The sequence below is a fragment of the Taeniopygia guttata genome, chromosome 15 (assembly GCF_048771995.1).
Source record: "Taeniopygia guttata chromosome 15, bTaeGut7.mat, whole genome shotgun sequence".
Taxonomy (NCBI): domain Eukaryota; kingdom Metazoa; phylum Chordata; class Aves; order Passeriformes; family Estrildidae; genus Taeniopygia; species Taeniopygia guttata.
In genome coordinates this window covers 7,286,566-7,311,911 of record NC_133040.1, presented here as the reverse complement: position 1 = coordinate 7,311,911, position 25,346 = coordinate 7,286,566, and the positions used below count along the sequence as shown (strand labels likewise).

The 25,346-nt window shown below is 46.9% G+C and overlaps 1 protein-coding gene across 18 annotated transcripts in view; it reads left to right on the top strand.

Annotated features, from left to right (window-relative positions):
* FBRSL1 (fibrosin like 1) overlaps window positions 1-25,346 on the top strand; it is a 499,835-nt gene that overhangs the window by 381,080 nt on the left and 93,409 nt on the right. For 13 of the 18 annotated variants that reach the window (XM_030285790.4, XM_030285797.4, XM_041719477.2 and 10 more), the window contains one exon: window positions 23,728-23,781. The exons of the other annotated variants lie outside the window; for them this stretch is intronic. In XM_030285790.4, coding sequence (XP_030141650.1) covers window positions 23,728-23,781 — 54 coding nt within the window. The remainder of the gene's footprint in view (window positions 1-23,727; window positions 23,782-25,346) is intronic. 18 annotated transcript variants of the gene reach the window in all.

Here is a 25,346-nt window from a genome sequence, read left to right as displayed (position 1 = left end):
TATTAGTGTACTCTCCAGCGGTTGGCTTTATTTCTCTTGATAATCTATTCCCACTCCATTTCCTTTTAGATTTCTAACCTCATTAAACCTTTCATATCACAGTTATTTTCTGTTCTAAACAAAATTAAAGACACACCATCCCCAGGTTTTAAGAGTCTAATTTTACTCCCGAACTGGAGGAAACACAGAGATAAACATTCTTTTCAGTGATGAATTTTAAAACCGCTTTACGAGTCAGCTGAAATTGCTAACCATATTGAGGATTGTAAAAGTCTGTGAAAGGCAGCATAATAAATGATGCTTGAAATGGCATTTGTTGTATGGGAGTTCAGATGCTTACATGCTATCTTCCCCTTCTTGGTTTTGTATAAAATGTGAGGCTGTATCTCACATCATACAGTACCTTAAGAATTTATAGCATTTTGCTTCTGGTCTGATTGTCTGCAAGGAATCTCAGTTACCAGCAGGGGTTCCTTAAATTCACATGGCCAGGAGAAAGCTGTATCTGTGTAATACTCTGCTCCCAGTGTGCACATTAAACTGGTTTTTCTTGATCGAGGACACATTTCTTCCTTATCATCAGGCACTTTGGCACATTGCTTGTTCTGATATATATATAAGTATTGCACTCTGCCTTACTAGACACATTAAAATTGTGTTTGACCATTCTTCTTGTTATACAATGCCCTGGCCCTACAGTGGCTGCTGTAAGAAAAAATGCGATATATGTGCTGTTGAAAAGAAATCTGCAGGCTGGAGGAAGCTCTAAAACATATCCTTTATTTGCTTAAATCCATTTCTCTTTCCCTTGTTTTCCTGTAAGGCGTATAGTACCTCCACTATATTGCAATTATCAAATTGCATTAATGGCATTAATAATAATGCCAGGGTTAGACACGTCATAGCCTGCCTGCTCCTTCTCTCTCCACTTCCACCACAGTCTTATTGCTGAATGATGACATCCCTCCCATGTGCAACATTCTCATCACAGCTGATGGGGATCTCACAAGCACAGGATCATAGGGAAGTCTCTGTTGCAGGTCTGTTGTCTGTGGTGCAACAGCAGCTCACATAATTCTGCTACTCTTAATTCCAGTGCCAAGACCTGTAGTCTGAACTAGTAATTAGCACTTTGCATCTTAAAAAAACTTGTCTTCCCTTTGCCTTGTGGCAGGGCAGATGCTGATATTTCCCATCCCTGTTGTGCAGGCAGGGAAGGTTGAGGCAGGGGCAGGGTACCCAGGGTATTATGCTGTGCATCAATAGCCAGAATTACCACCAGCAGCTCCTGGCTCCCTGTCCTTTGCTCATCTGTTAGTCATAAGATGGGAGCTAACATTTTAGGGATTTAAAATCAGAGATAGGGGGCTCTGCAATTTGCAGAAGCTCTCAACATGCCACAGGAGCAGGCCTGGTGACAATAGGCATTTGTTTGACATTCAAAAAATGATAGTGAAAATTGGCTGAGCAGTTTCTGATCACTGAAGTCCCTGCTGATAGCTTTGTGCTACTCTTGTTCGAATTCACTGTAAGAAACAGCATGGTGCTAATCGCTGAGAAGTTCTGGGAGAAGGCTGGTCAGCGGGGTGCTTATATGAAGAGTGATGTGATGAAATGACAAGGAAATAGGTCTTTACCCTGACCCTTTTCCTCTCCCTTCCAATTGCATGGAGCAGTTAACGATCACCAGAAACTTTCCTGGCAAACTGACCTGCAGGTTTACATTTGTTTCCAAGGGTTCAGCATTGTTGTCTTCGATACGATGCTCTCATCTGGGACTTGGTCGTGGCTAAGTATAAAGTTCCTACATTTATGTTCTCCTCCTGTTTTCTTCCACCATACATAGCATCATTCAGATGAGGACAATGCCCTTGAGTGCACTGTGATGCAAGGGGATGCATTATTACCACAAGGGCATTTTGAGCCAGTTTCCACCAGGATTATTACACCCTGTGAATTCATTAGGCTCCTGCTCACCTTTCTTGGAGCTTGTGACAGTGTTATCATCCTTCTTTCAGAGGGCAGGAGCAGGCAGCTGGGCTGCTCAGTTTAAAGCTCTAATGGCTGCTTATTTAATATGATTTTATTTTCACCCATCCATAGCAATCATCACCTTAAAAATCACCTCCATTATATCCATTCCGTTCTCCACTGCTGAACAAATCAATGCACCTCTGGCAGTCAGAGGCTGTGTGAGTGTGCGGGAATCCTGAGGAATCAATCGCACCCAGGTGCATCAGAGAGGATTAGAGGTTTTCCCCAGGGAGAAACGGCTGGCAACAGAGGCCCCCTGTTCTCATGACTCAGCAGCTCCACTCCAATTTCCCATTTCAAATACAGAACAGCGAGCTCTAAATCTTCCATGCCTGAGTGCGGAGTGGAGAGCCAGTACAAAGTTACATTTCAGTTTGCACTGACAGATGGAAAACCATAACAACGTTCCTTTCTCCATGAGGAGCGATGGGTTCCCACAAGGCAGGAGAGATTCCGAGTGCCGCTGCAGAGGCTCAGGCAGTGCCAGGAGCTGGATGCTCATGTGAGAATCCAACGGATGTTGCGTGGTGTCTCGCCCTAGGTGGGATAGTTGCCATCTGTTCTACAGTGATGCTGTCTCAGACTGTTTGCAAATCTTCTCCAGTACCCCAAAAATGCTAGAGGTTGAAGAAAGCAGGGGGAGTGAAAGCCTTTAAAGGTTGGGATAGATTTCAGGAGGAGATCAGAGTAGGAAAGCATGTTTCTACTCCACTGCAAAAGTGGAGACAAAGGATTTTAGATGTGGGCTTGGTACATCTCACCGATACTATATTTACTCTTAGGGGTTAATATGGGGCATCTGAATCCACTATCACTCAGCAGGCATCAGGATGAAAGAGACAGATCCTTATGACCATAAAATAGTGATAATCCAATGCCATAATATTAATGAGCCTCAGGTTTCCAGGCTTGCCATATGCAACCCCCCGCTGGCTTTAGCAGACACTACCATATGCGTCAGATGTCCAGAATCAGGCTTTTTTTCTCATTCCCATGTTGGAAGAGATGCCTTTCTGCAGAAAAAAAAATCTGCAAGTTTACCTGTAGGTTAAAATAAAAAGGTTTTTCATCAAAGGAACAAGTTTCCTTCCCGTTTCGCTCGCTGGTGCTTTCAGAAGCTCTTCTCATTTGTGTCTGCCGTGCCAAGTCAACTCTTGGTGTTCCTGTGCAAGAGACACTCAGCCTGCCTCGGACTGACTCTGCGAGTTGGGAGCAGATGTTGGCTCCGTGACAGGTCTGTGTCAGCAACGTGTTTTGATAAGAACAGACTATTCCCAGCTGGTTTCTGTAGAGTTTTTCTCTTTTTCTCTGTTTTCCTTCTCTCTTGCTTTGAGCCCTTCATCAGCCTCAGAGCACGCATTCTGAAAAGACGTGCCCAGCTCTTTTCTTGATGTTGTTCTATTTTCTGCACATTTTGAGGCCTTTTTTTAAAACATTATCCTTCACATGGTTGGGAACCCCCCAAATTCAGCTTTTTCTTTGCTGACTAATTTCCATGGAAGAAAACTCTGCATTTCTTTCAATCAAGCAAGAACATGGAGACATGCAGTCCCTGTTTAATGCGGCTCAGCCACCAGAAACCAAATAAAAACCCAGATTTAACACAGCTACATCCTTTCTGGGAACTCTTGGTGCTGAGCTTTGGTATCACTAATCTGGGCAGGCTGTGGGAGATGGGCACAGCTGAGCCCAGGGAGTGTCAGTGGTGGAGAATCACATCCAAATGGGAATGCGTTCCCTGCCTGCAGCCCAGCAGTGCTGTCAGCCAAACCAGGGTTTCTGTCAATGTGTTACTGGCCTCCAAATAAAGACTTGAAGAGGAGGAAGCTTGTGATGTCTCTCTAGATTAAATGTGGGAACCGAAGTTCACCCACCACGCTTCTTATCTTCGATCAGATTCAGTGTTAGATTAGTGTCAGGAGACTGAAGACTGTTGGGATAATTTTTTATTCCACCTCCACCTTCATGCATCTGCTTACCTGGTTAATTGTGGTTGGAAAATCCTGCAATCCCTTATTTTAAATATATATGACATTTCTGTTGCCTCAACATGGCAGGAGCTCTTGGCTGAGCCCACACTCCTAGAGGATTCTTCAGAAAGAGATCCATTTGCAGAGCCAGTAGCCAATTTCCAGGCTCATTATTGAAGCAGTGTGTGAACAAGTTACTTGTCCTCTTTTTGCTGTGAATCTATAAAACCAGGGGGAAAGTAGAACCTCTTGGGGCTCCAGACAATTCACACCCTCAGCGTTCTCTTGGGTTCCAGTGAAACTGCACGAGCCACGCTGGCCCAAGTAAATAACTCTCCTTTTTTACCAGGAGTCTATAAGACCTGGTTGTTCATTCAACTACTTTCTCCTGGAGTCTCAAACTCCCTGCAGCAGTTTCTAGGTGAGCAGCAGGCTTGGGGACTGTGTTGTAATGGGAGACCTCTGTTTCCCTTTTAACCAGGACTTCAACCCTGCAAAACAATCAGCTCTTCCCTTTCCATTGAGAGGCAGCAGTATCTAATCAGGTTTCACTCCTTTGTTGTATCTATTGATCCTGGGCACTGTAAGATGCAAATTGCCATGCCTGACAGGATTCAGGGTGTTTTATCATCAATGGAGAGTAATTATCCTTGGCTGCACCAATATTGGATTGTTAAGCCCCAGGATAATGCACAAGGTAAAGACATTTAGAAGGCAGTCCACCTTGGGGATTTGTGTAAATGTGATGGATAGAGTGAGAGCAGGATAGCTGAATTACAGCCCCAGGGACTGACAGCTGCATGGGGCTGTAGCCTTGATAATCCTTACAGAGAAGCTGGTGCTGCAGTTGGTATTGAGACACAAAGTGTGTCTAAAGCTGTAAGTTTCCCTTTCTGTTTAATCCTTGTAATGTGTATGTGCTGAAGAAGAAAACTTTTGCAAGGTTTTGGATGAATTCTATGCTCTTGTGAGAATGGCCAGACAACTACTTCTGTTCATTTATTTATTTAACCATATTTCAGGCTTTTCAATTGAGCATATTTTAGAGGCAAAAGGGTGTTCAGGTGCTTATTTCTTCATCTGTGGATTCCAGTTCAATACTAAAAGCAGAATTAAAATTTAATAAGTAGGAGATGCTTTTATTTTTTTGGAAAATATCTGGTTAACCATTGCAATATTCTGGGGCATAAAGTAGTTAAGCTATCTTAGCTGTGGGGAGAAAATGTATGTCAACAGAGAAGATGCCATGTTAGCTGACTAATCCTCGGCTGATAGCAGCAAACCTGAAAGTAGTCTCAGGGAAGAAAATCTCTTTTTCCAGAGTTATCCATATGAGCTGAGTCTTATACCTGTCACTTTTTTTTTTTTTTTTTTTTTTTTAAGCAGACCATTTCTGTAGCTGTGAAATAAATAAGAACAGAGATATAAAGAGGAAAAGGAGTGTTGGTGCCTGGAAACTGCTAAGATGAATGCTGAGAGTATTTCCCAAAGACCTTTAGGCTTCAGGTGCAACACTAAACTTGCAAGCTGCGAGTTCTGTTAACATTTTTTAATGTTTTTAGTGGCAGTTCTTTCTTGTCAAGCAACTCCTTGTGTTTGACCAAGGCCATGACTAAGATCAGCCAACTTGCTTGGCATGCAAAGCACGCTTTATTCTTGTTAAAGCTGCAAAGGATACCGTGGAGCAAATGCCAGAAACTTAAGCAAATAGTCCGTGTTTTACCAGAACTGGGCCAGATTTTGCAGCTCTTTGCAGCCCTGTGCTGGCAGCCCGTGCCCTGTGCTGCCACGGAGGCACTGGGGTTACTGTGCTCCAGTGGGATTTTTCTGACATCCTTCACAAGTGCCCCTGGCTGCTTCATTTCACACATTATCATCAAAGTGTGCCACAAGCTCCTTACAGTGCTCCAGACCTTCAGACAAGTGAGAGATGGGGTTTGCTCCACAGTCAGTTCTGACTGCAGTTTGGGAATAGGAGAAAATGGAGAAAGATTAAGAAAATTGTCTCACATACCTATGCCGTTTGTCACGGTTTTAAAAGGGAGAAAGTCTCACAGATATTTTGATTGCCAAGTCAGAAATGCACTGCTCAGGAGGATGGAGTCCAGGGACGTCATGCTGGGGGACAGAACAGCCCCCCAAGCTGGGAGGGTGTTCTGTGAACGAGATAAAGTGATGCAGTAGAAGCTGATGCTGGTTGGGCTTCTCCCCCTGCCCTTGGCTGCCCAGAGCTTTTGGGATGCCCTCCAGGGAATGCTGCTGGGGGAGAGCAGCTCCTGCACCTCCAGCCCCATCTGCCCTGCGCTGCTGAGCTGTGCTGGCCTCGGCCACATGGCTGCAGGTGATGCGGGGCCGGCTGTGAGCGCAGCAGCCCCGCAGCCGCTCGGGCAGATGCTGCGGGCGAGCAGCCCGGAGCCTCAGATCCATCCTTGGCTCCCTGCAGCGCTGCAGGCAGCTCCCACCTCGCCTGTGTTTTCCTGGGAAGCTGCAGCACCACTCTCCCCAGCTGCCCTGGCAGCCCACAGCAGCCTGGGCACAGGACAGCTGTGCCTTGAACCCCCCGAGTGTGCTGGACACGCACAGCCTCGAGCAGAAACACTGAAATAAATCCACATTTCAGTGTGTCCCTGCTGCTTTTCTGCCCGTGCTCCTCCCGTGCTGCATGGGAGCGCTGGGCCTTCTGCAGGCTGTCGAATCTGTGGCCAATTTCTGGAAATGTCAGTGTATGTAGGGCAGTATCTTTGGGGAATTTTGTTGCGTGCTCCCTCTTCCCCACAATCCCTCCTTTTTTTTTCCCCAGAAGCATCTCAAAGCTGTGCAGTTCTGCAATTGAAATGTGCCACGGCTCATAGAATTCCTTGGGATGCAGAGAGCGGGTTTGTGGCCAGCTGACAGGGCTAACCACTGTACTCATGGGGGAGACCCATAAGCAGAACCATATTGTAGCTTTTAAAGATGAACTGGTGCTAAAATTCCAAACATCCCAATCCTGGAGTTTGGGGAACTCAAGATCTAGACCCCTACTTTGTAGCAGGGCCTGAATCTGACTTAGACCAAGCCAGAAATTGTGTGAGCTGAGAGGTTTGGCCCTCAGAAGGGGGAAGATGCTGGTGCAGAACCAGAGCTGAGACCTTTCCTGCTCCATGGCATCGTGCCACAGCACAAAGCCTGCAGAATCCTGTAGTCAGTACAGATATTTTAGGTGAAGTATATGTGAGTGGAGGATCAATACCATATGGCATGCATGTTAAAATAAAAACATGCGTACACTCAGGGCTGGATTTGCTGTATTCCACACGAAAGTAGGGGTTTTTTATTGGGAAAATGGTTAGATTTGATGGCGGTATGTAATTAGTAGTTTGCCAGCAATAATTACAGGGCTGTGCTCCAGAATAAATTATGTAGCATTCCTGTGCATATAATATGGTATACCACAAAATAGGAGTTGGAAAATTGCAACATTGCTGGATCATCATATATCTGACATGTTGAAGGGGTTTTTTTTGCTCTGATAGTTTATGAAAAATAGTAAGTATGGTGCACTGTGAACCAAAAGGCTTGCTTTGTTAAATTAACCACAATTGCAACCACAAATTATGGCTTCACAAACTATAGACTTAAGACTGGCTTTTCATAAATAGAGCTTCTTTGTGTTACAACAAAACATACATGAAAGAATGGAGCTGTACAGTGATGCCAAAGTAGCACTTTCAAAATCATCAGCCCATTCAAGCCTTTGGAATACAATCATAATATTTGTTTAAAGTTTAATATACAGAAAGGAAATTCATAGAAACCCCATAAGCTTAACACAGTTCTAGTGTAATTTCGGTGTGCCTTAATGAAATAATAGCAAGATAGCAACCTTGAAAGATAGGTTTGTATTTATTTAAAAGTTTGTGTACATTTGGAAGTTTCACTTACACAAGTGAATAATTTGACACTAAGTGAGCAAAGTTTCTGCAAAATGAAACAGGACAGAAAAATCCTTCTGTGTTTTTTTACACATAACATTTTCATATATACAAAGGACCCAAATTTTTCCAAGTAGAGGGAGTGATGCCATTTTTTTCTACCAAAGGTAAATGTGCCCAAAAAAGAGTCTTCTCCAATACAGGCTGATAGCTGTAGATTTCTCCAAGTTTTAAAATATCCTACAGAATATTGGCATGCTCATCCCAGTTTTGAAAGGCATACTTTTGGCAGCAGCCAACTGAGGAGGGCCATGTGTTAACATCCTGGTTTAGCAATATGTATTCCCACATGCTAAGCTCTCGTACAAATGTAGTTTTTATTGCTGTTGACTTCAAACAAAGATGCTTTGACATCTAAAGTTGTATATGTTACAGATGCAATGCCTAACCATACTCATGCTGTATATTTTAGGATGAGCTGGCTGTGCTCCCAATTATCCAATGGAGTATAAACACTCCCAGGATGCAGGGCCCCATACGGAGAGTGGCTTCCCTGTGTTGTGCTGTGTTGTACTGCACTGGAACATCTTGCCGTGTCTGACGTTTTGTACTCCAGCTCATTTGCACATTGTTGCTTAACACAATGTATAAATAACATAAAGGAGCAGGCAACATCTCCTGTAGTCTGCCTTGAAATGTGGAACAAGCATCGTCAAGGATAGCTTGAGTTTGCTCCCAAATCCACAGGGTTTCCCATTCCACGTTCTCATCCTCACACTAACAGTGAGAAGGAGGATAATAATCCAATTTAGAAGCATTTTTGAGGGGAAAAAAAGTGTTATTTATTAGGCAAAATGTTTATACTAAGCAGTTTAAGTCTTGCCATTTTGAAATGGTGGTTGGTGGTTGGCTATTCCTTTGCAGCAATAGGTTGGCTTTCTGGAAAAAAATCCTTTAAAAGTTGAGTAAGTAATTGTTCCCCTTCCATCACTATCCTCAGCAGGAAACCGGAGTTCTGCTTTACTTTTGCACCCGTCTTTACAAGTTACCTGAGCCCAGGAAGGGCTGGCTGGAGCTGTCTTTTTCTGTCCTTGTGAAAGCTCCAGGTTTTGTCCTAGCTGCTGGAATAGCCTTGTTGGGTCTCCAACGCAGTTAAACGACAACTCATCCACTACCTGCTTTGTTTAGTCTTTCCCAGCAGTAGAAGTCCTGACACTCCTTTCATTTGCATCCAGGAGGTAGCTGAGCCAGCACTTTGGAGGTGTGGAAGCACCCCCAATCTCTCAGGAACACCCCTCTGGGGATGGTTTGCCAGGAGGGAGGTCTGTGAGGGCTGACAGATCCATGGGGAGATGGGGAACCCCGGGGGCTGCACCACTCTTGGCAAGAGTCCCAAAAAAATACAAGTCTCACCTGTCTCCTTGTGGTTTTGTTCTTCAAAGGTAACTGGATTTGCACATAAGGTTTTCACTCCTGTGGCTGGCAGTGTGTGTGCAGGAGTTCTTGTAATAATAATTAGCTGTAAATATTTTGCATCTAATTCTGAAAGGTTACTTCAAAGAAACATTTCTGTCTTATCGCTCAGGATCTTTTCTGATGTTGAAATACACATTCATGAGTGAAGCACTGCAATTACAAGGATGTTTAGAGAATCACAAAGGTATTTATTCTTGTCCTGGCTAGTTTATAGTAGCAAAAATTGCAAGTGGAAAGGCTAAGAAAATGTATTCCAAAAACAAACGTGTAATTGTTTTGTTGAGAGTTAGAGTCAACAGTGTTTATTCATGAGGCTTAGCTGCCCCAGGCGAGAGCAATCAGACTGGAGGTACCACCTCCTGTATCCTTGTTCTCTTTAATTGGAGCCATAGCCTTGGATGCCCCGAGGCAAAGGGCCGTCTCTAAATGTATTCTGTTCGGTTTATGAACATTTGAAAGTGCAGTGGAAAAAAACATTCTTTTGTTTAGACAGTTTCAGACTTCCCCTCCTTTTTCTGTTCAGCAAGTGAAAACTGTATGTCAAAATGAAGCTCTTGAGCAGCTATAGATTTTGCATGTAATGTGATCCTCCAATGGCTGAATAGTTTTGCAGTGTTGTTGGGCCCGGGAGCAGAGCTGTGCATCACCAGCAGGCTCTGGGATGGATGGATGGATGGATGGATGGATGGATGGATGGATGGATGGATGGATGGATGGATGGATGGATGGATGGATGGATGGATGGAGGGATGGAGGGATGGATGGAGGGATGGATGGAGAGCTGCAGTCCTGCTCTGGAGCTGTGTGCCCAGCCCCGGCACTCCTCAGCCCCAGTGCACTCCCTCACCCCGCACACACCGGCTTTGAGGCAAATCAGAGCATATTTTAACAGTTGCACTGCAAATTTCTGTGTAACTTCACTTCTGCTTTAGGCCCTGTGAGGGTACCTAGCACAGCCCCAGCCTGGGAGCAGGCTCAATATCAGATTCAATAAAACGCTTCTCCGGCTGCCTCCCAACAGAAGCCCAGGTGGGGGACACATGATGCAGGCAGCAGCATCTGTTATTGAATCTTACCCAGAGTTTATCCAAGCTCTTCCTGAGTGTTTTTCTACTCTCTCTACTGTATAATCCTGATTTCCTCATGATATCTTTATGCAACACAATAGTTAAGTGCTCTCTCTGTCTGTTGTCAGCACTGCCAGTATCAAACTGCTAGAAGCTTTTAGCTCCAAAATACAAAGTGTGCTCTGTCTCACGGTGAGAGTCTTCTGTGCTCTCTTCAAGCATCAGTCTGGTCTGATGGATCCTGTCTCGAGGGAGAGCTCTCCACTTGAGACAGATATGCTGGTGGAGTGCATGGCTGTGATCCTGCAGCCTTGAGTCAGGCCTGAGTGAAAACAATAGCCCCAGCCTATCTCATCTCATCTCATCTCATCTCATCTCATCTCATCTCATCTCATCTCATCTCATCTCAGAGAACAATCATGCTGGCCCCACACCTTGGTGTCTCAGCACCTTCAAGAGATCAGCACCAGCTCGGTGTGGAGTCCCTCGTGTGGTCTGCTTATGCTGTGTGTAAGGTGTTGGTGGTCAGATAGCATCTTGAAAAGACAAGAAAACAAGAATACACCCGATCTCAGTTTGGCTTTCACATTGCCTCAGCCCAGTGCCTGGCCCTGGTGCTCTGAGAGTTCAAGCAAGTAACACCCAATGTTGTCATCAGGGTTTGCACATTCTAGGATGAACAGAGAACACAAAATGAGCATCTGATACTGCAGCCTGTGTGCACTTAGCCACCAATCCCCGCCTTTCTGGAAGGGTGTTAAGTGGTTTCCCCTGCCATTGATGCTACTTTAGGTTAATTCTGTGCTGCTTCGAACCACCTTTGTCCCCATTGTGTTCTACTGTAGTCAGAAGTAGGCAGGACAGGAAAGGGACGCTGTGGCAGGTAACTGATGGGATGAGTCCTTGCTTCCAGGAAGATTTGTCTTTCACTGGTGGTGACTTACTGCCAGTTCCTCTGTAGGTCCTTGCAAACAGAGGTTTGGAGCTCTTCAGAGCCCTTTCAAGGGAATGGCCCTTCATTTCTCACATCTTTTTAAAACAATGTTCCTGAGTGGTTTACCAGGTATCCCAGATTTTCTAGACTATCACTCCAGTCCTCTGCAGCAAATAATGAAGCTTAAAAAGCCACCTGTTTATTTAGTTATTTCATACAACTGGCGAGGCTTAAGTCCTGTCCCTGAGTGGTATCGATTCTAGTAAGAAGTATGTCATAGCCCTGGAGACTTTATCTAAATAATCACAGCTTTCTGGAGTGCAGTTTTCAGATTTGAGTTATTAGATTTAAACTTCTGGTCTTCTTAGCAAAACATCTTCCCTTCTATCCCATTTCCTTGCCCCTGATCCAAGGTTGAACTGTCTAGAGGATGGCATAATATTTGCTGCATATTTGCCTTGACAAATGGCTAGTTCCCACTCGGATCCATGGGGGCTTGCTGTGCACCAGGGACAGCAGGCTCCTTGGTTTCCTTGCTGAGAATATTTGTTTAAATGCAGCAAGTCCTTTCTCCAATGTTGTCTTTGCAGAATGTGGAGGGGTGAGCCTTTTGATGTTTGTATTTACAGTGTTTTCACATCTGGATGTCATTTGTGACACAGGCTCTCCTCCTTTTTCTATCCCTGTGTCTTCCTGTAAAATACATTTTGAACATACAAGCTCATGTGGCTTTAATGTGTGGTAGTCAGCCAATGCATTTAGCAGGCCTGTAGTAGGCCAATAAAGAGGTACCTTGGGTCATGCTGTGCGCTCTTGTAAATTTATCCCAAATTAACCCTGATTGGCATCCAGCTCCCCTGCTGTAAAGATACAGATGTGCATGCTCTCCAACATCTGCTGCTTCGTGAGGAGCTGTGCCATAAATCCAGAACCCCCCGTGACCTGCAGTCTGGGCTGAGGGTTTGGGGATGCTCGTGCTCCTGTGCTCCCAGGTCAGGGTGGGTACCTGCAGGAGGCAGGTGGCAGCTCTCCTGACACAAGGGCAGCTCCATCCTTGCGTTTTCACATGAAAATCCTCTTGGTGTTGCAAGAGCGTGTTCTTCTCCCTGAGCAACACCAAGGTACAGCCTCCAGTGTAGATCCTTCTTGTGGCTCCCTGTTTCACGCAAGTGGTTTGAATATCCTCGTCCAACAGGTTTCTTTGGGGCTTGTATTAATTCAGCTTCATTTTTTAAAATGCAAACTTGGGCATGGCAGAGCAGACTCCTTCTGCTGCCTTCACTTGCAGAGGAAAGCTGGGGAATGAGATCAGTCAGAGCAGCCAGAGCGTCGCTGCAGTCCTGCAGCCAGCCAGGATGCAAAGGGAAAAACATACCCATCAATTTCTAAATGTCAGCTGAGATCCCCTGGAAATTATTTATTGCGTCTGCTGTCGTATTTAATGATTTAACAATATACTAATAATCATAATATATTAACTTTGTGTAGTGATATACCAATCAATATAAAATAATGAACACATCTAATGGATTTAATAGTATACAGATGTTTACCGCCTTTCTCCCTGAGGATTTTCAGATAATTTTTGCAGGCCAGCTGAAAACCAAGCTTGGGCAGTTCCTTTCCCCTACCCCAGAGGCAATCACAGTGCTGGGGCCATTTGGGGACACCCCAAAATCCTGCTGAGCGAGGGCCAGCAGTGCAGAGCAGGGTGTTGGGGTGCAGAACAGGCTGTTGGGGCGCAGGCTGAGAGACCAGGGGCCGTGCTGAAGGCTCGTGGGTGTGACACCCCTGTCCCACGCGGGAAGAGGAGGGCAGGGGCTGGCCCCGTCCCCGTGAGTCCCCGTGAATCACGTTTTCTGCAGCAGGTGCTAGCCAGGCATGTCAGGCAGCGGGGATTGTCACCCCTGTGGCCATTGATTAACCATTTATTAAAGCACCTATGAATCATGGCAATAGTAATTATATTTTAAATATACCTACTAACAACTGTTTTGCAATGGGGAAGGTTAATCACGATTAAACATTTCCTATGTTTTTCTCTTCTCCCTCTGCTTGAATCTAAAACCCCTGGGGGTCCAAATGCATTTCAGGGACACAGGAGGCTGCAACTAACATGGAAAATAGAGGGAAAGGAGCCCAACCTCAGCCCGTCCACAGACTGGTCAGGGGGAGGGAGCGTGTGTACACACACACACCAGGGATGCACACGCCCGGGCGCTCAGAGAGCACTGACACACTTCATCCACCCTTCGACTGTGTGCACATGTGCACGCACATGGGCTGTACACACTGACTGTGCGCACAGACACGGCACACACACTGCACAGAGCCACAGGCCACACACACACAGGGACATGGACTGTGTACACACGGACTGTGCACACATGGACATGGACTGTGCACGCAGGGACATGGACTGTGTGCACATGGAGTCAGACTGTGCACACACAGACTGTGCACACATGGACTCGAACTGTCCACACATGGACACAGACTGTGCAACATGGACTGTGCACACACAGACTCGAACTGTGCACACATGGACACAGACTGTGCAATATGGACTGTGCACACAGGGACACAGACTATGCACACATGGAGTCAGACTGTGCACACACAGACTGTGCACACACAGACTCGAACTGTGCACACATGGACACAGACTGTGCACACACAGAGTGCGCACGCGGACTGTGCACGCACGGACACAGACTGCGCACACACGGACTGTGCACACGCACACGGACTGCACACACGCACACGGACTGCGCACACACGGACTGTGCACACATGGACTGTGCACACATGGACACAGACTGTGCACACACGGACTGTGCACACACGGACTGTGCACACGCACACGGACTGTGCACACACGGACTGTGCACACACGAACTGTGCACACACGAACTGTGCACACACGGACTGTGCACACATACGGTGCACACGAGGACAGCGCCCACGCGCAGAGCGCACACGCGGCTCACGCACACCTGCCGGGCAGACACGCCCGGTGCACCTGGACGTGTGCCGCGTGTCCGCGCTGTCCCCGCGCACCTGCGCGTCCCCGCCGGTGCCGGTGCCGGTGCCGGGGCGCGGGGCGGGCGCTGCCGCGGGCGCGCGCGGCTCGTGCTCGATGGCGCGCCCCTCGCGCTTCCCCCGCCCGCGCGCTCCCGCGGCGGGTCCCGCGCGCCCCCGCGGCGGGGCGGGGCCGGGGCGCGCGCGCGGGCGCGGCGCGGGGCCGCGCGTCCCTGGGCCGGATTGGCCCCGCGGCGCGGGCGGGCGGGGCGGGGCGGGGCGCGGCGGCCGCGGCCGCGCGGAGCAGTCGCGCCGCGGAGCGCCCGGGGAGCGGCACCGCCGCCGCGGAGCGGAGCGGGCTCGGCGCGGTGCCTCCCCGTCCGTGCTTGGGAATAATGGCTACCGAGGCGTGAACCGCCAAAAGAAAGAAAGAAAGAAAGAAACCCGCCGCCGGGGGAAGCCTCTGGATGGGGCCGGGCAGGCGCTGCCTGCGGAGCTGAGCGTTCCCCTGCTCCCCTCCTCGGATGCCGGCCGGAGCCTCCGCCTGGGTCGCTGCTGGGTTTTTTTTTTTTTGGGTTTTTTTTTCCTCCTGGTTTTTTGCCTTTTTTTTTCTGGTGCGTCTGTGGGCTTTTCACCCCTTCGTGTGTTTTTGGCCCCGAGGGTGATGGACCCGTAGCGCCGTCTGCGCGGCGGCTCCGGGGCTGATCGGGCGCGGGGGCGCAAACTTTGAGCCCCGGGTTCGACCGGTGGGAGAGGAAGAAAAAAAAAAAAAACAAAAAGAGGAAAAAAATAAAAAGAAGATAAAAAAGCGAGGAGACGCTGTGCCTGCAGCCCCAGGAAGAGCGGAGGGAAGGAGCGAGCGGCGGAGGACCGCGGCGGGAGGAGGAGGAGGCGGGGGCCGGCGGGACCCCCGGGGCAGCTCCGGGCCGGGAGCCGCGTTGTGCTGCTGCGGGGGGGCCCCGAGCGGCTCCGCTCCGCACCGCTCCCGCCCGGCCGCGCCCGGAGGATCATCCCGCGGGGGCCCGGCGGGCCGGCGGGGCTCGCCATGGTCTGCGCGCCGCGCGGTGAGTACCGGCGGGCGGGTGGGACCCCCGGGGACCTCTGCTCCCCTCCCCGAGCCCCGTTCCTCGGCGAGGGAAGTGTTCTCCAGCCGGGGAGCCGGCGGCTTTGCGGTCAGCCGAGGGGAGGAAATCGCCGTGCTTCCCGCCGGTGTGGTGGTGGCTCCGTGCGTGCGGTCTCTGTGTGCTTCTCTTCTTCTTCTTTCCCTCTTGCGCCGTTTTCGGTGCAGCCGGAGAGCTGGGTTCGGTTTTCCCGGCCGCGCTGCCGGCCCCCGCCAGCCCCGGTTCTCCCGGGGTCGGGATGTGGAGGGGCTGCAGCCGCTCGTTGCCCATTCCCAGAGGCGAACCGAGGAGCTCTCCGAGCAGAATTATGGAGGGGTTTTTTTTTGCGGGAGAAACTGGGTGTGTTTAAATAAAACAGAAGACAAGAAAGAGGCTCAGCAAGCGCGGAGCTGCTTGGATGCGATGCGCTCCCGAGCTGCCTTTTTTTTTTTCTTTTTTTTTCACCCCATTTCGCACATTCCTCCAGTGCGACCGCAAACCCCTTCCCACCCTCGCGGGAGCGGGGAGGGTGAATAATAAATATTGCACCTCCGCCTTCTCCGGGCGGCAGCTGCCGAGCCGGGGCAGCGCGGGTGACCCGGGGGACACGGCTGCTCCCACGCACCCACCCGCGGGTGGCCCCGCAGCGCGGTCCCCGGGCGGCTCGGTGTCCCTTCAGCGCAGTATCGCGACTTGGCTCTGTCGGGTGTCGCTGGCTGGCGCTGGAGCCGGATGAGGCCGGTGTTGGTCTGGCATTTCTGGCTGTTTAAAACGGTAACAAACTCAAAAATCCGTGCCCGGCGGTTTAACCCCTTCGGTGCGGCCACAGCCCCTCTACTCGCAAGGAATAGCAAGTCTGAAAATGGTCGTGGTGGGTTTTTTTGGTTTTTTTTTTTTTTTTCCTCCGTGTGTCTTTTGGCCAGAGAAATGCCCGCCGCTCCCGAGCCGGGCAGGTTGTGCGGGCCAGGCTGGATCGCGGGGTGCGGGGCTGCCGGGCTCTGCTCCCCTCCCCGCGCCTGCTGCGGGGCCCCTCTGCTTAGCCTGAATGAAAAATTTAATCCAATTAAGAAATTAAACCTTGTATGTTTAAAGTGACAAATTTGAGAAGGGGAGGGGGAGGCGAAATAAGATTTCCAGGTCACTGGTTAACTAAAGATGGTTTGGAGAAAGAGCTCGGGAATAAGGTGAGGGCAGAGGGAAGGAAAGAAGGACCTTTTTAAATGGCAAAGGCTGTTTTTTCTCTCTGGAATTTAAACCGGTTTTTAGGCTTGTAAAATCTTCTTGAAGTTGCGAATTTATCTCAGGAGGCTGCTTGCCAGCTAATCTTCTCAAGGCATGTCCTGATTTTTTGTAACGTTACAGTATCTGAGGTCCTTTTAACCTAATTTTGTAACAAAGATAATTTCTTGTTATGTAAGTTACTGTTCTGAATGATTGCTTTGGGTCTTGGAGAGCGTCCTTAACTGGTCTCCCCTGTGCCGCAGAAAGTGGAATTATTTACTTCGTTATCAATTCTTGAAAGAAAGCCTTGCTCAACTGGAAAAGGCTGCCAAGGTATTACAGGAAAACAGAGTCTTACCATTCTTCTTTCTAGAGAGTTAAATCTTTGGTCATCCCTGATCAGAATTTACTTCAGAGGTTTATGTTTATGTATAAATCCGATTTTCCCCACATACAGACTTACAAGGGCGAGCTGCTTGAATTATACACACGGCATTAACTTCCCACAAGTGGCAGGCTCCTAATGCTCTCTTCAAGAATTTTCTTCTTTGCTGACAGCAGTTCCCTAAAACTGCCCTGTGCTAAAGCCAAAAGGCACCAGCTCGAGATGCCTGATTTTCTTTCCAGGGGAGATTAATGCTATAAGACAAGGCAGGCAGTATTTTATTTAGCTGGATACCAAGTTTTTACTAGTATACAGTGGGGTTTTTTTTAAAATTTTATTTTGTTTGGAAGGTGGGCTATTCTGAGTGAAACCTTAAGCCTTGTTTATCTGAGAGGGGCAATCTGTTCTCATAAACAAACGAAGGAGTAAAATATATCCCAGTGTTACTCTATCAGGACATGGAGTCATCTGCTGGACCTTATGGCCTGGGCTGGCTAAATCAAATAGCAGTGTCACACGTAGCTCTGGTATTTTGAAGTTTAAAAAGGGATTGGAGTATGTCTCCAGTTCCAGTGACAAACTACAGATATTTAGCAGTAGCTGATACTTATTTTCCTCCGATTTTCAAGAATGTGCCATCTTGAAGTGTTAACTTTGAACAAGGGGTATAAATATTAGTGTTTGCTGTTGTTGATCTTTAAAGTAAAACCTGGTAGGATGTTTGGTGGTGATCTATTGACAGAAGTGGCTGCATTCTTCAGCTGGCTGGTCTGTGCTGCATGGTACTTTTGGAGAGCACATATGTGTATGTCATTTTCTGCCTTAAATATTTTCTTCTTTTTTTCTTTTTTTTTTTTTTTTTTTAATTCCTTGTCTTATGTTGAATGACCCACAATATCCAGGGCTCTAGGTGTCTGCATACACTGGAATATGAAACAGACTTTTAAAATCTATTCAAATAAAATTATTTGTATCATCAGGTTAGGAAATGTAAGATGGTTAATTTTAATGACTTTATGAAATTGCAAGATCTGAGGTGAGGCAGGTATAAGAATGTGTTACACCTTGCTTAATAGCATGTTTGAGGAAAGATTGGCATCACGCATCGGAAATGGAAATTTTAGGATCTCCTGGAAGTTTTTTTTTCATCCTTCTGAATAAAGATGGAAATTCTAAACTAGGTAAAGAAACATATGGTTTTACCAGAAATTATTTCCTAGACTGATCAATTACTAGGAGAGGTAATGAGAAATATACTCCTTAGGGGGAGGAAGGAGGGATTGCCATTACATAATATCCCTTGGGAGAATTTCTGTATCGTGTAATGAGGTTGATGATGGAACATTTGGGGAAAATGCCTATGGATAGGAATTTGTTCTTCAGATTTCCATCAGGAAAACATATTACTGGGAAACAGGCTTGTTAGAAGTAGTACTGATATGTTAGTAGGTGGGTGCTTTGCCTCCATACACATTTCTTTTGTTCTCATAACTACTGTGTAAGAGATTAGGTAACTGTAAGATTGAAACATCCGCAGAATGAGAGATGCCAGTGAATAATTTTCTCATTTACTTAACACCAAGGGTAAACCATTAAGGGCTTATGTTCTGTTCTAGGCTCTGCTAAATTACTTCTGTTTGTCTGTTGAAAATAGGTCCTGAGGAGAAGTAAATCACTAGCCTTGATGAGGGAAATTAAAATTGCCTTACCCTCATGCTAGTGAAAATGAAATATGTGGAAACATATATAGGTGATGTGTGGGTTCAGCAAAACTTGGTAGCTGGACACATATTTTCAGAGTCTTTGTGATATCCTAAGGATCACCTAGGAGTTGTCTTTCAGATGGAGAAGCGCACACTTGTTAAAAGTTACTTAAATTGAGTCTTTTAGTAGCGGTTGCCTTAAGGAGGTAAATAATCCATTTCCACACACCTGCCCTTCAGCACTGTCGATGCTCGGAGTCCAGGGAGGCTCCAGGAACCACAGCCTGGCCCAGAGGTGTTAAAACCAACAGAGGAAAAGGTGAACAACCTTAGCACCTCTGTCACTGCTGGGGAATTTGCCTAATTTGAGCCGCTCATTTAAAACCTCGAGCGCTGGTGATTTTAACAGTGTTTCTGATGGCTCGGTCAGCTTCTGTCGGTGGAGTTGCAAATGCGTTCCGGCGGTGGGGCTGTGGCTGGGGGCAGTGACCTGCCGGGGCCGGGGTCGGTCCCGGGGGTCGGTGCCGGGCGGGTTCGGGGCTCAGGTGGGGCCGGGCCCGCTCCGAGCGCGGCGTGCGCCACCGTGTGGCGGCGGGAGCGCACTGCGCCCCCAGCGCCGCCCCGGCCGCGTCACCCGTGTCACTTTTGTGTCCTCGTCTGTGAAATCCTGCCCAGCCTGGGCACTGTCACCTGTGTCACTTTTGTGTCCTCTGCTGTGAAATCCTGCCCAGCCCGGGCACTGTCACCTGTGTCACTTTTGTGTCCTCGGCTGTGAGATCCTGCCCAGCCTGGGGCACTGTCACTGTGTCACTTACCTGTCCTCGGCTGCGAGACCCTGCCCAGCCCGGGCACTGTCACCTGTGTCACTTATGTGTCCTCGGCTGTGAGATCCTGCCCAGCCCGGGCACTGTCACCTGTGTCACTTTTGTGTCCTCGGCTGCGAGACCCTGCCCAGCCCGGGCACTGTCACCTGTGTCACTTATGTGTCCTTGGCTGCGAGATCCTGCCCAGCCCGGGGCAATATCACCTGTGTCACTTACCTGTCCTCAGCTGCGAGATCCTGCCCAGCTCAGGGCACTGTCACTTACGTGTCCTCAGCCATGAGATGGTGGTCCGTGGAGGCACACACCACAGTGCTGGCCTCTCGCTGCTGATGTGTGTCTTACTCTCCAGGTTTGTGTCAGGGCTTGGCATTCCAATTCCAAAAGTTAGGAACGTGGTGCAGGATTTAAGCACTGAGAGTTTTCATTACTGATATTTCTGCACTGTGTAGAAACCATTTCTGCACCATTGCCATCAAGGAAATGGGAGACAAGCGTCAGTGATAGTGGTGTCAGGACTTGATTGCAAATGGTGATTTTCCTTGCTGCCTGTCCTGTTAGAGCTTCACAGACAGGGACCCTGCATTAACCATCTCAGAGGCACAGGTAGTGACAGCATCTCTCAAGGTAGCTAATGTAATTTTGAGCAAAACCTGTGATTGATTGTTCTGGAAACTTCAACTAGAATGGTGTTGTTGGCATGGACATAGAAAAATAGATTCTTGAAAACACCCATTTGTACCTTATATGGCTGCACGGGAAGGGTTAAAGATAAATGTGTGATCTTGATTACTATAAAATTAAACCTTATTTTTATAAGAGTGGTAAGAGGAGAGCTGGAGTTTACCCAAAGCCAGCATTTCAAGGTGGCTGTTTGTGTTGTTACCAAAGATATTTCTAGCTTGCTTACAAAATGAGTTTTTTTTAGAAAATGCTTTTATTTTTGCAAGTACTCAGTCTAGCTTCTGTGGAAAGCTAGCTTTTGTGTAGCTTTTTCTTGTGGAAAAAGTATTACAGTTAAATTGTTGTGGAAGGTAGCTGCACAGCTACCTTCCAGAAGGTTTTTAATATTGAGTTGAAGCAGTCTGGGTACATTGTTTGCCATAATATTTCTGGGGGGGGTAAAAAACATCTGTACATGGATGCTGTTCCTGCAGTAACTGCTATTCCAGAGGAGAATCAGGGACAATAACGGATATAAATCTTAGGGGTTTTTCCTGGAGGAATCAACAATAAAAAGTGTTTAGGCTATTAAGATACCTGCAAGAATATCCTCACTCTAGAGCTGTCGGTTATAAAGTTATAGTGCATTCCGCCTTCAAAATGGTTGGAAATCCGTCATAAATATCTCTTTCCCACATCCCCTCTATCTCCCTGGATGATTGGCTTTCTAGCAAAGCCTTCCGTAGAGGGTGTACTGTAATCCTTTTACGTTCCTCCTTCAGTGCAGATTACGCAGCGAGAAATAATTAGGAGATTAATTTTCACCTGTCACTGCCAATAATAGATAACCTTGATACAGTGACAGGGCGAGGAATTTGGGGGGAGCGGAAAAGTGCTTAACCCTGTAGTGATTGCTGCAGGGACCAGGCAGAAAATGGTTGCCAGAACATGACCTCCCTGCTCGCTGTCAGGCGAGGCAGAGGCGTGTGAGGCTCTCCCGCGGACGCTTTGCCTTTATCCGTGAGCGTGCGCTGCGAAATTCGCTCTGTGCCGCAATGGTGCCTCGCGCTAATCAGCCCCGAGCAGCCGTCGGAGACCTTTGTAGCTTAGTCTTTTAATTCAAATGCAGTTCTGTTGCTTTTCATGATTTCAATTCCCAATCTGACTGGTATTCCTAGGCTGCGAGGGAAAGGAGCAAACTAATGAAGATGGCTTCATTAGGCAGAGCGTGGTTTAGCCCTTGCTTCTCTCCAATAAATGCAGCTGAAAAAACATCCCAGATGTAACTGGGGTTTTGGTCTTCAGAGAAAGCAGAGCTGAGGTGTTTCTGCTCCCTTTCAAAATTAATTACTAGCTCTCATCAGGTGAGCTTAAAAATGCAGCCTGTGCTCTAAGGCACTGAAGGTAAATGGGAAGGGGAAAAAAAAGCCACTCTCCCACACACACACACACACATACTATCTTCTTTTTTATTTTTTTCTCTTTTGTGCTTAAGTTTACAATCTGTTGAAAATGTAATGGGAAACCAGCCTACAGAAAATGCCATTATTCATATCATCGTGAGCTCATTTATTTTATCTGCAATAGTAATGATAAGACAGACTGCTTGGCAATGCTGATAAGCTGAGAAATATCTTAGAGCTATTTGTAAAAGTTAAAGCAGATCTTGGTACTGAGAGATAGGGAAACTGATGAGCCTTTGGGCAATCTGCAGAACTGAAAGCTAATAAAGATTTTAATAGGAAGGCCTCATTAGGATTAGGGAGATCTATTATCTGCGATTTACACAACACAAACAGTGGGGCAACTTCAATTTTTGCTTCTTTGTTCATTAAATACTATTGCTGAATGTGAAGCCTTTTAACTCTGATCTGGATCTCTTCCTCTTCAAGGAGCCATCACCAGTTGATGGTTGAGCAAAGATAAAAGGGGCAGCTGATGTGGGAATGTGTTTGGCACACAGGAGTAATGCCAGCAAGGCCTCATAGCTGAGGATCAGTTTCTTGTTGGAGGTATAGAAATGCAGTTGTTTGTAGGTGCCTGAGTGGCAGGGCTCTCCTTAGTGTCTTTTTTTTTCTGTTGTGAACAATATTTATAAACTTCTGGCCCTGAACAGCATCTTTAGAAAGAAATAAGCACATTGCTGTTGCGCTGGTTCTCTGGAAGGTGACGCTGAAATACTGCTATTGACAGCCTGGCCACCCAGCTCACCTCGTGGAGTGGCTCCTTCATTAATCGTGATCACCTCATGGATCTGTTCTAGTAGAGGAGCTGTCTCCAGTGCCATTGCTGTGGTAGGAGTGTGTGCCATGGGTGACCTGAGACAATGGTTTGGCAGTTACACACAGCACTGATCATACCAGGTGCATTCGTAGACATGTGATGTAGAAAACCTCTCTTTGAGAGGTTGTGCAGACACCTCATGGGCTCAATTGCTTTAGTCCTCATATGTAACACGGTGTGTGAGGTACATGTAAACGGCTGAAAGAACATTAGTTTGCCTGGCTTTACAGATGTATTTAATTTTTTTTTTTTCCAAGGACCATCCAAGCATTTTTTTTTGTGGTTGAACTGAATTGTAAAGCAGGAGCAGAAGTTGTGCTGGGAAATTCTTTGGTTTGCATTTGAGGTCCAAACCATGTTGTAACTTGATTCTGCTCACCTGCAGGTGAAACCATTTTTACCACAGGTGGTGAGAGCTAACTGAACCTCTAATGCAGATGAAGGGCTTTGTTAGGTGATATCCATTTTGGATGTGAGAGGCCAGGTGTGACCACACTTGTTTTTGGGAGCAGTCTGTTTTTGGCTCTGCGTACAAGAGTCTTAGCTTCTCCCCATTTTCAGGGCACACACCAGCTCCCTGCTGAGTCAGATAACCCCAGTGGCACCTACAGTAACATTGTGTCCATGGCAAAGTAATATTTGGAAAGATGTTCTTGTAATCTTTAATACGATGTAGCAGCCAAAACCCAAAGAGGACCACAGCACCACCAGCCACAGAGAAGTCTATTCCAGATCATAGTTTGAGTTCTGCTGGTTCAAACCAGAGCTTGCATAGGACCTACAGAGGACGGTGCAATGATAGATTTAACCCCAAGTATTCCATCCTCCATGTGCTTAAGGAACTTGGAGCAGCTGGAGCTGTTATCCCCTCCCCTTTGCCGTCAGCAGTGTGGAGACAGATGGGCAGGGCTGGGAGCACCTCCTGCCCAGCACTAAAATAAGTTTCTGGCAGTGGGTTGGTGTCAGCCTGTTGTACCTGGTCTGTAAGCACTCACAGGTTCTGTCGGCCAACCAGCGTGGCCTCCCAAGGCAGTAGTGCTGTTTGCACCTAACGTGTTGCTCCAGCAGGGCTGCCATTTGAGACGTTTCTAATATTTATGTTTGATATGAATGAAACTTTTTGTTTTGTCTGTAGACCGCAACGGAACTGGAGCTGACTCGTATCAGGAGTGCCTTGATAACAAGCAAGGTATGAGATCAAGTCTCTCCAACATGGGCACTTGGGACTGATTTAGCTTGATTTCTTGCAGCTGAATTGGTTGCTGTCTCTGTCTCTCTCACTCTGTCTCCCTTTTTTTTCCCCCTTTTTTTTTTCCCCCCACTGTCTCCAAGCCAATTCACTGTTAACAGTTCCATGTCAGCTAACCTGTTAGCTCAGGGTCTCATTGCACATTTGTGATAAGTCTTCTTGTTTCTAGCACCCCAAACCCTCAGCTGTTAATGGAGGAAGTGAGAAGATTGTAAAACAGAAGTAGCATGTGCAGTTGCTTGCAGCTGTCTTCTTCCTCGAGGTTTAGTTGCACAGCCAGGCAGAAAAATATTAAAGCTGAGCTAAGGGAGGGCACGTGCTAGGCTGGCTTACCTTAACACCAGACATCCTGGTATAATTGGTGTGCGACATGCTGCCTCAGACTTGTCCAGCCTGCTGTCTTCTGCCATGCTAAACTTGGTAAGAGCTGGAAACATCTCTTGTGATTTACAAGAGAGTGATGACGGTGAAGGAGGAATCTACTATCCTTTTGCTCTAAACCTGGAAACAAGAGTCACAGCAGTAAAAATGAAAATTGTAAAGAGTACCTCGGAAACAGGACTTCAATGGCAAAATCACGGATGTTGGATTTAAGAAAAGGGTTGATGTGTTGTGTTCTGTTCAGCTACCTCTCTGAGAACTGCAGTCAGAAGTGCCACTCCATCGCTGTAGCCATGTAGTAAGTGTTGAACCTTCTGGTAATCAGGGAGCATAAGCACCCTTCAGTCCAGAACATCATTCATCATAAGCCGCAGCAAAGAGTTTAGAGGAAATGCTTATCCTAACCAGTTTATAGGCATCAATTACAGGTCAACTTTTACCCTGCTGTTGACCCAGATCTGTGAAAGTGGCTAAAATTATCATTTCCTAGAATTCTGATCTTCCTTGTGTAGTTTTCTAAAGAAGGACCAAGAAACACAAAAAAACTGTCCCAATTTTGGTGCTTGGTTGGGTTTAATTTTCCACAGGTGTCTCTGCTTTCAGTATCCATCAATCAGTGTTACATGTGCTTTAAGTCAAAGCTGCCATGAAGTGCATCTCCCCTTGCTTGTTGTTGGGTTTGGGATGGGATTATTTGGGGGTGGGGGTTGGGATTTTTTGCTTGTTTTATTTTCCTTCTCAAAAAAAAAAAAAAAAAAAAAAAGGTACGTTGTTTCTTTGGTGGCCTTTACGATCATCTTTTTCTTCACTATTTTTCTCTACTGACTGTAGTAAATACCTAATCATTGCTAAGCTTTCATTTCAGAAGTTACAGCTGGAAGACTAATGTGGAAGAACTGTAATCAATAATGGCAATTCTTATTAGATTAAGTTTAAAAGTCTTGCAGACCAGTGTAATTCAGCAGGCTCCTTTGATAGATAATTTGTTCTTAGGAAGAACAGTTTTCTCCTGTAACATTTTTCTTGTTGGCTGGGGGAGGCTGATCCACTTGTCATTTTGTAGAAAGCAATCAAGTTTCAGATTTAAAGAAAAATGAGTATTCTCATTTTTGGAAACTAATTGC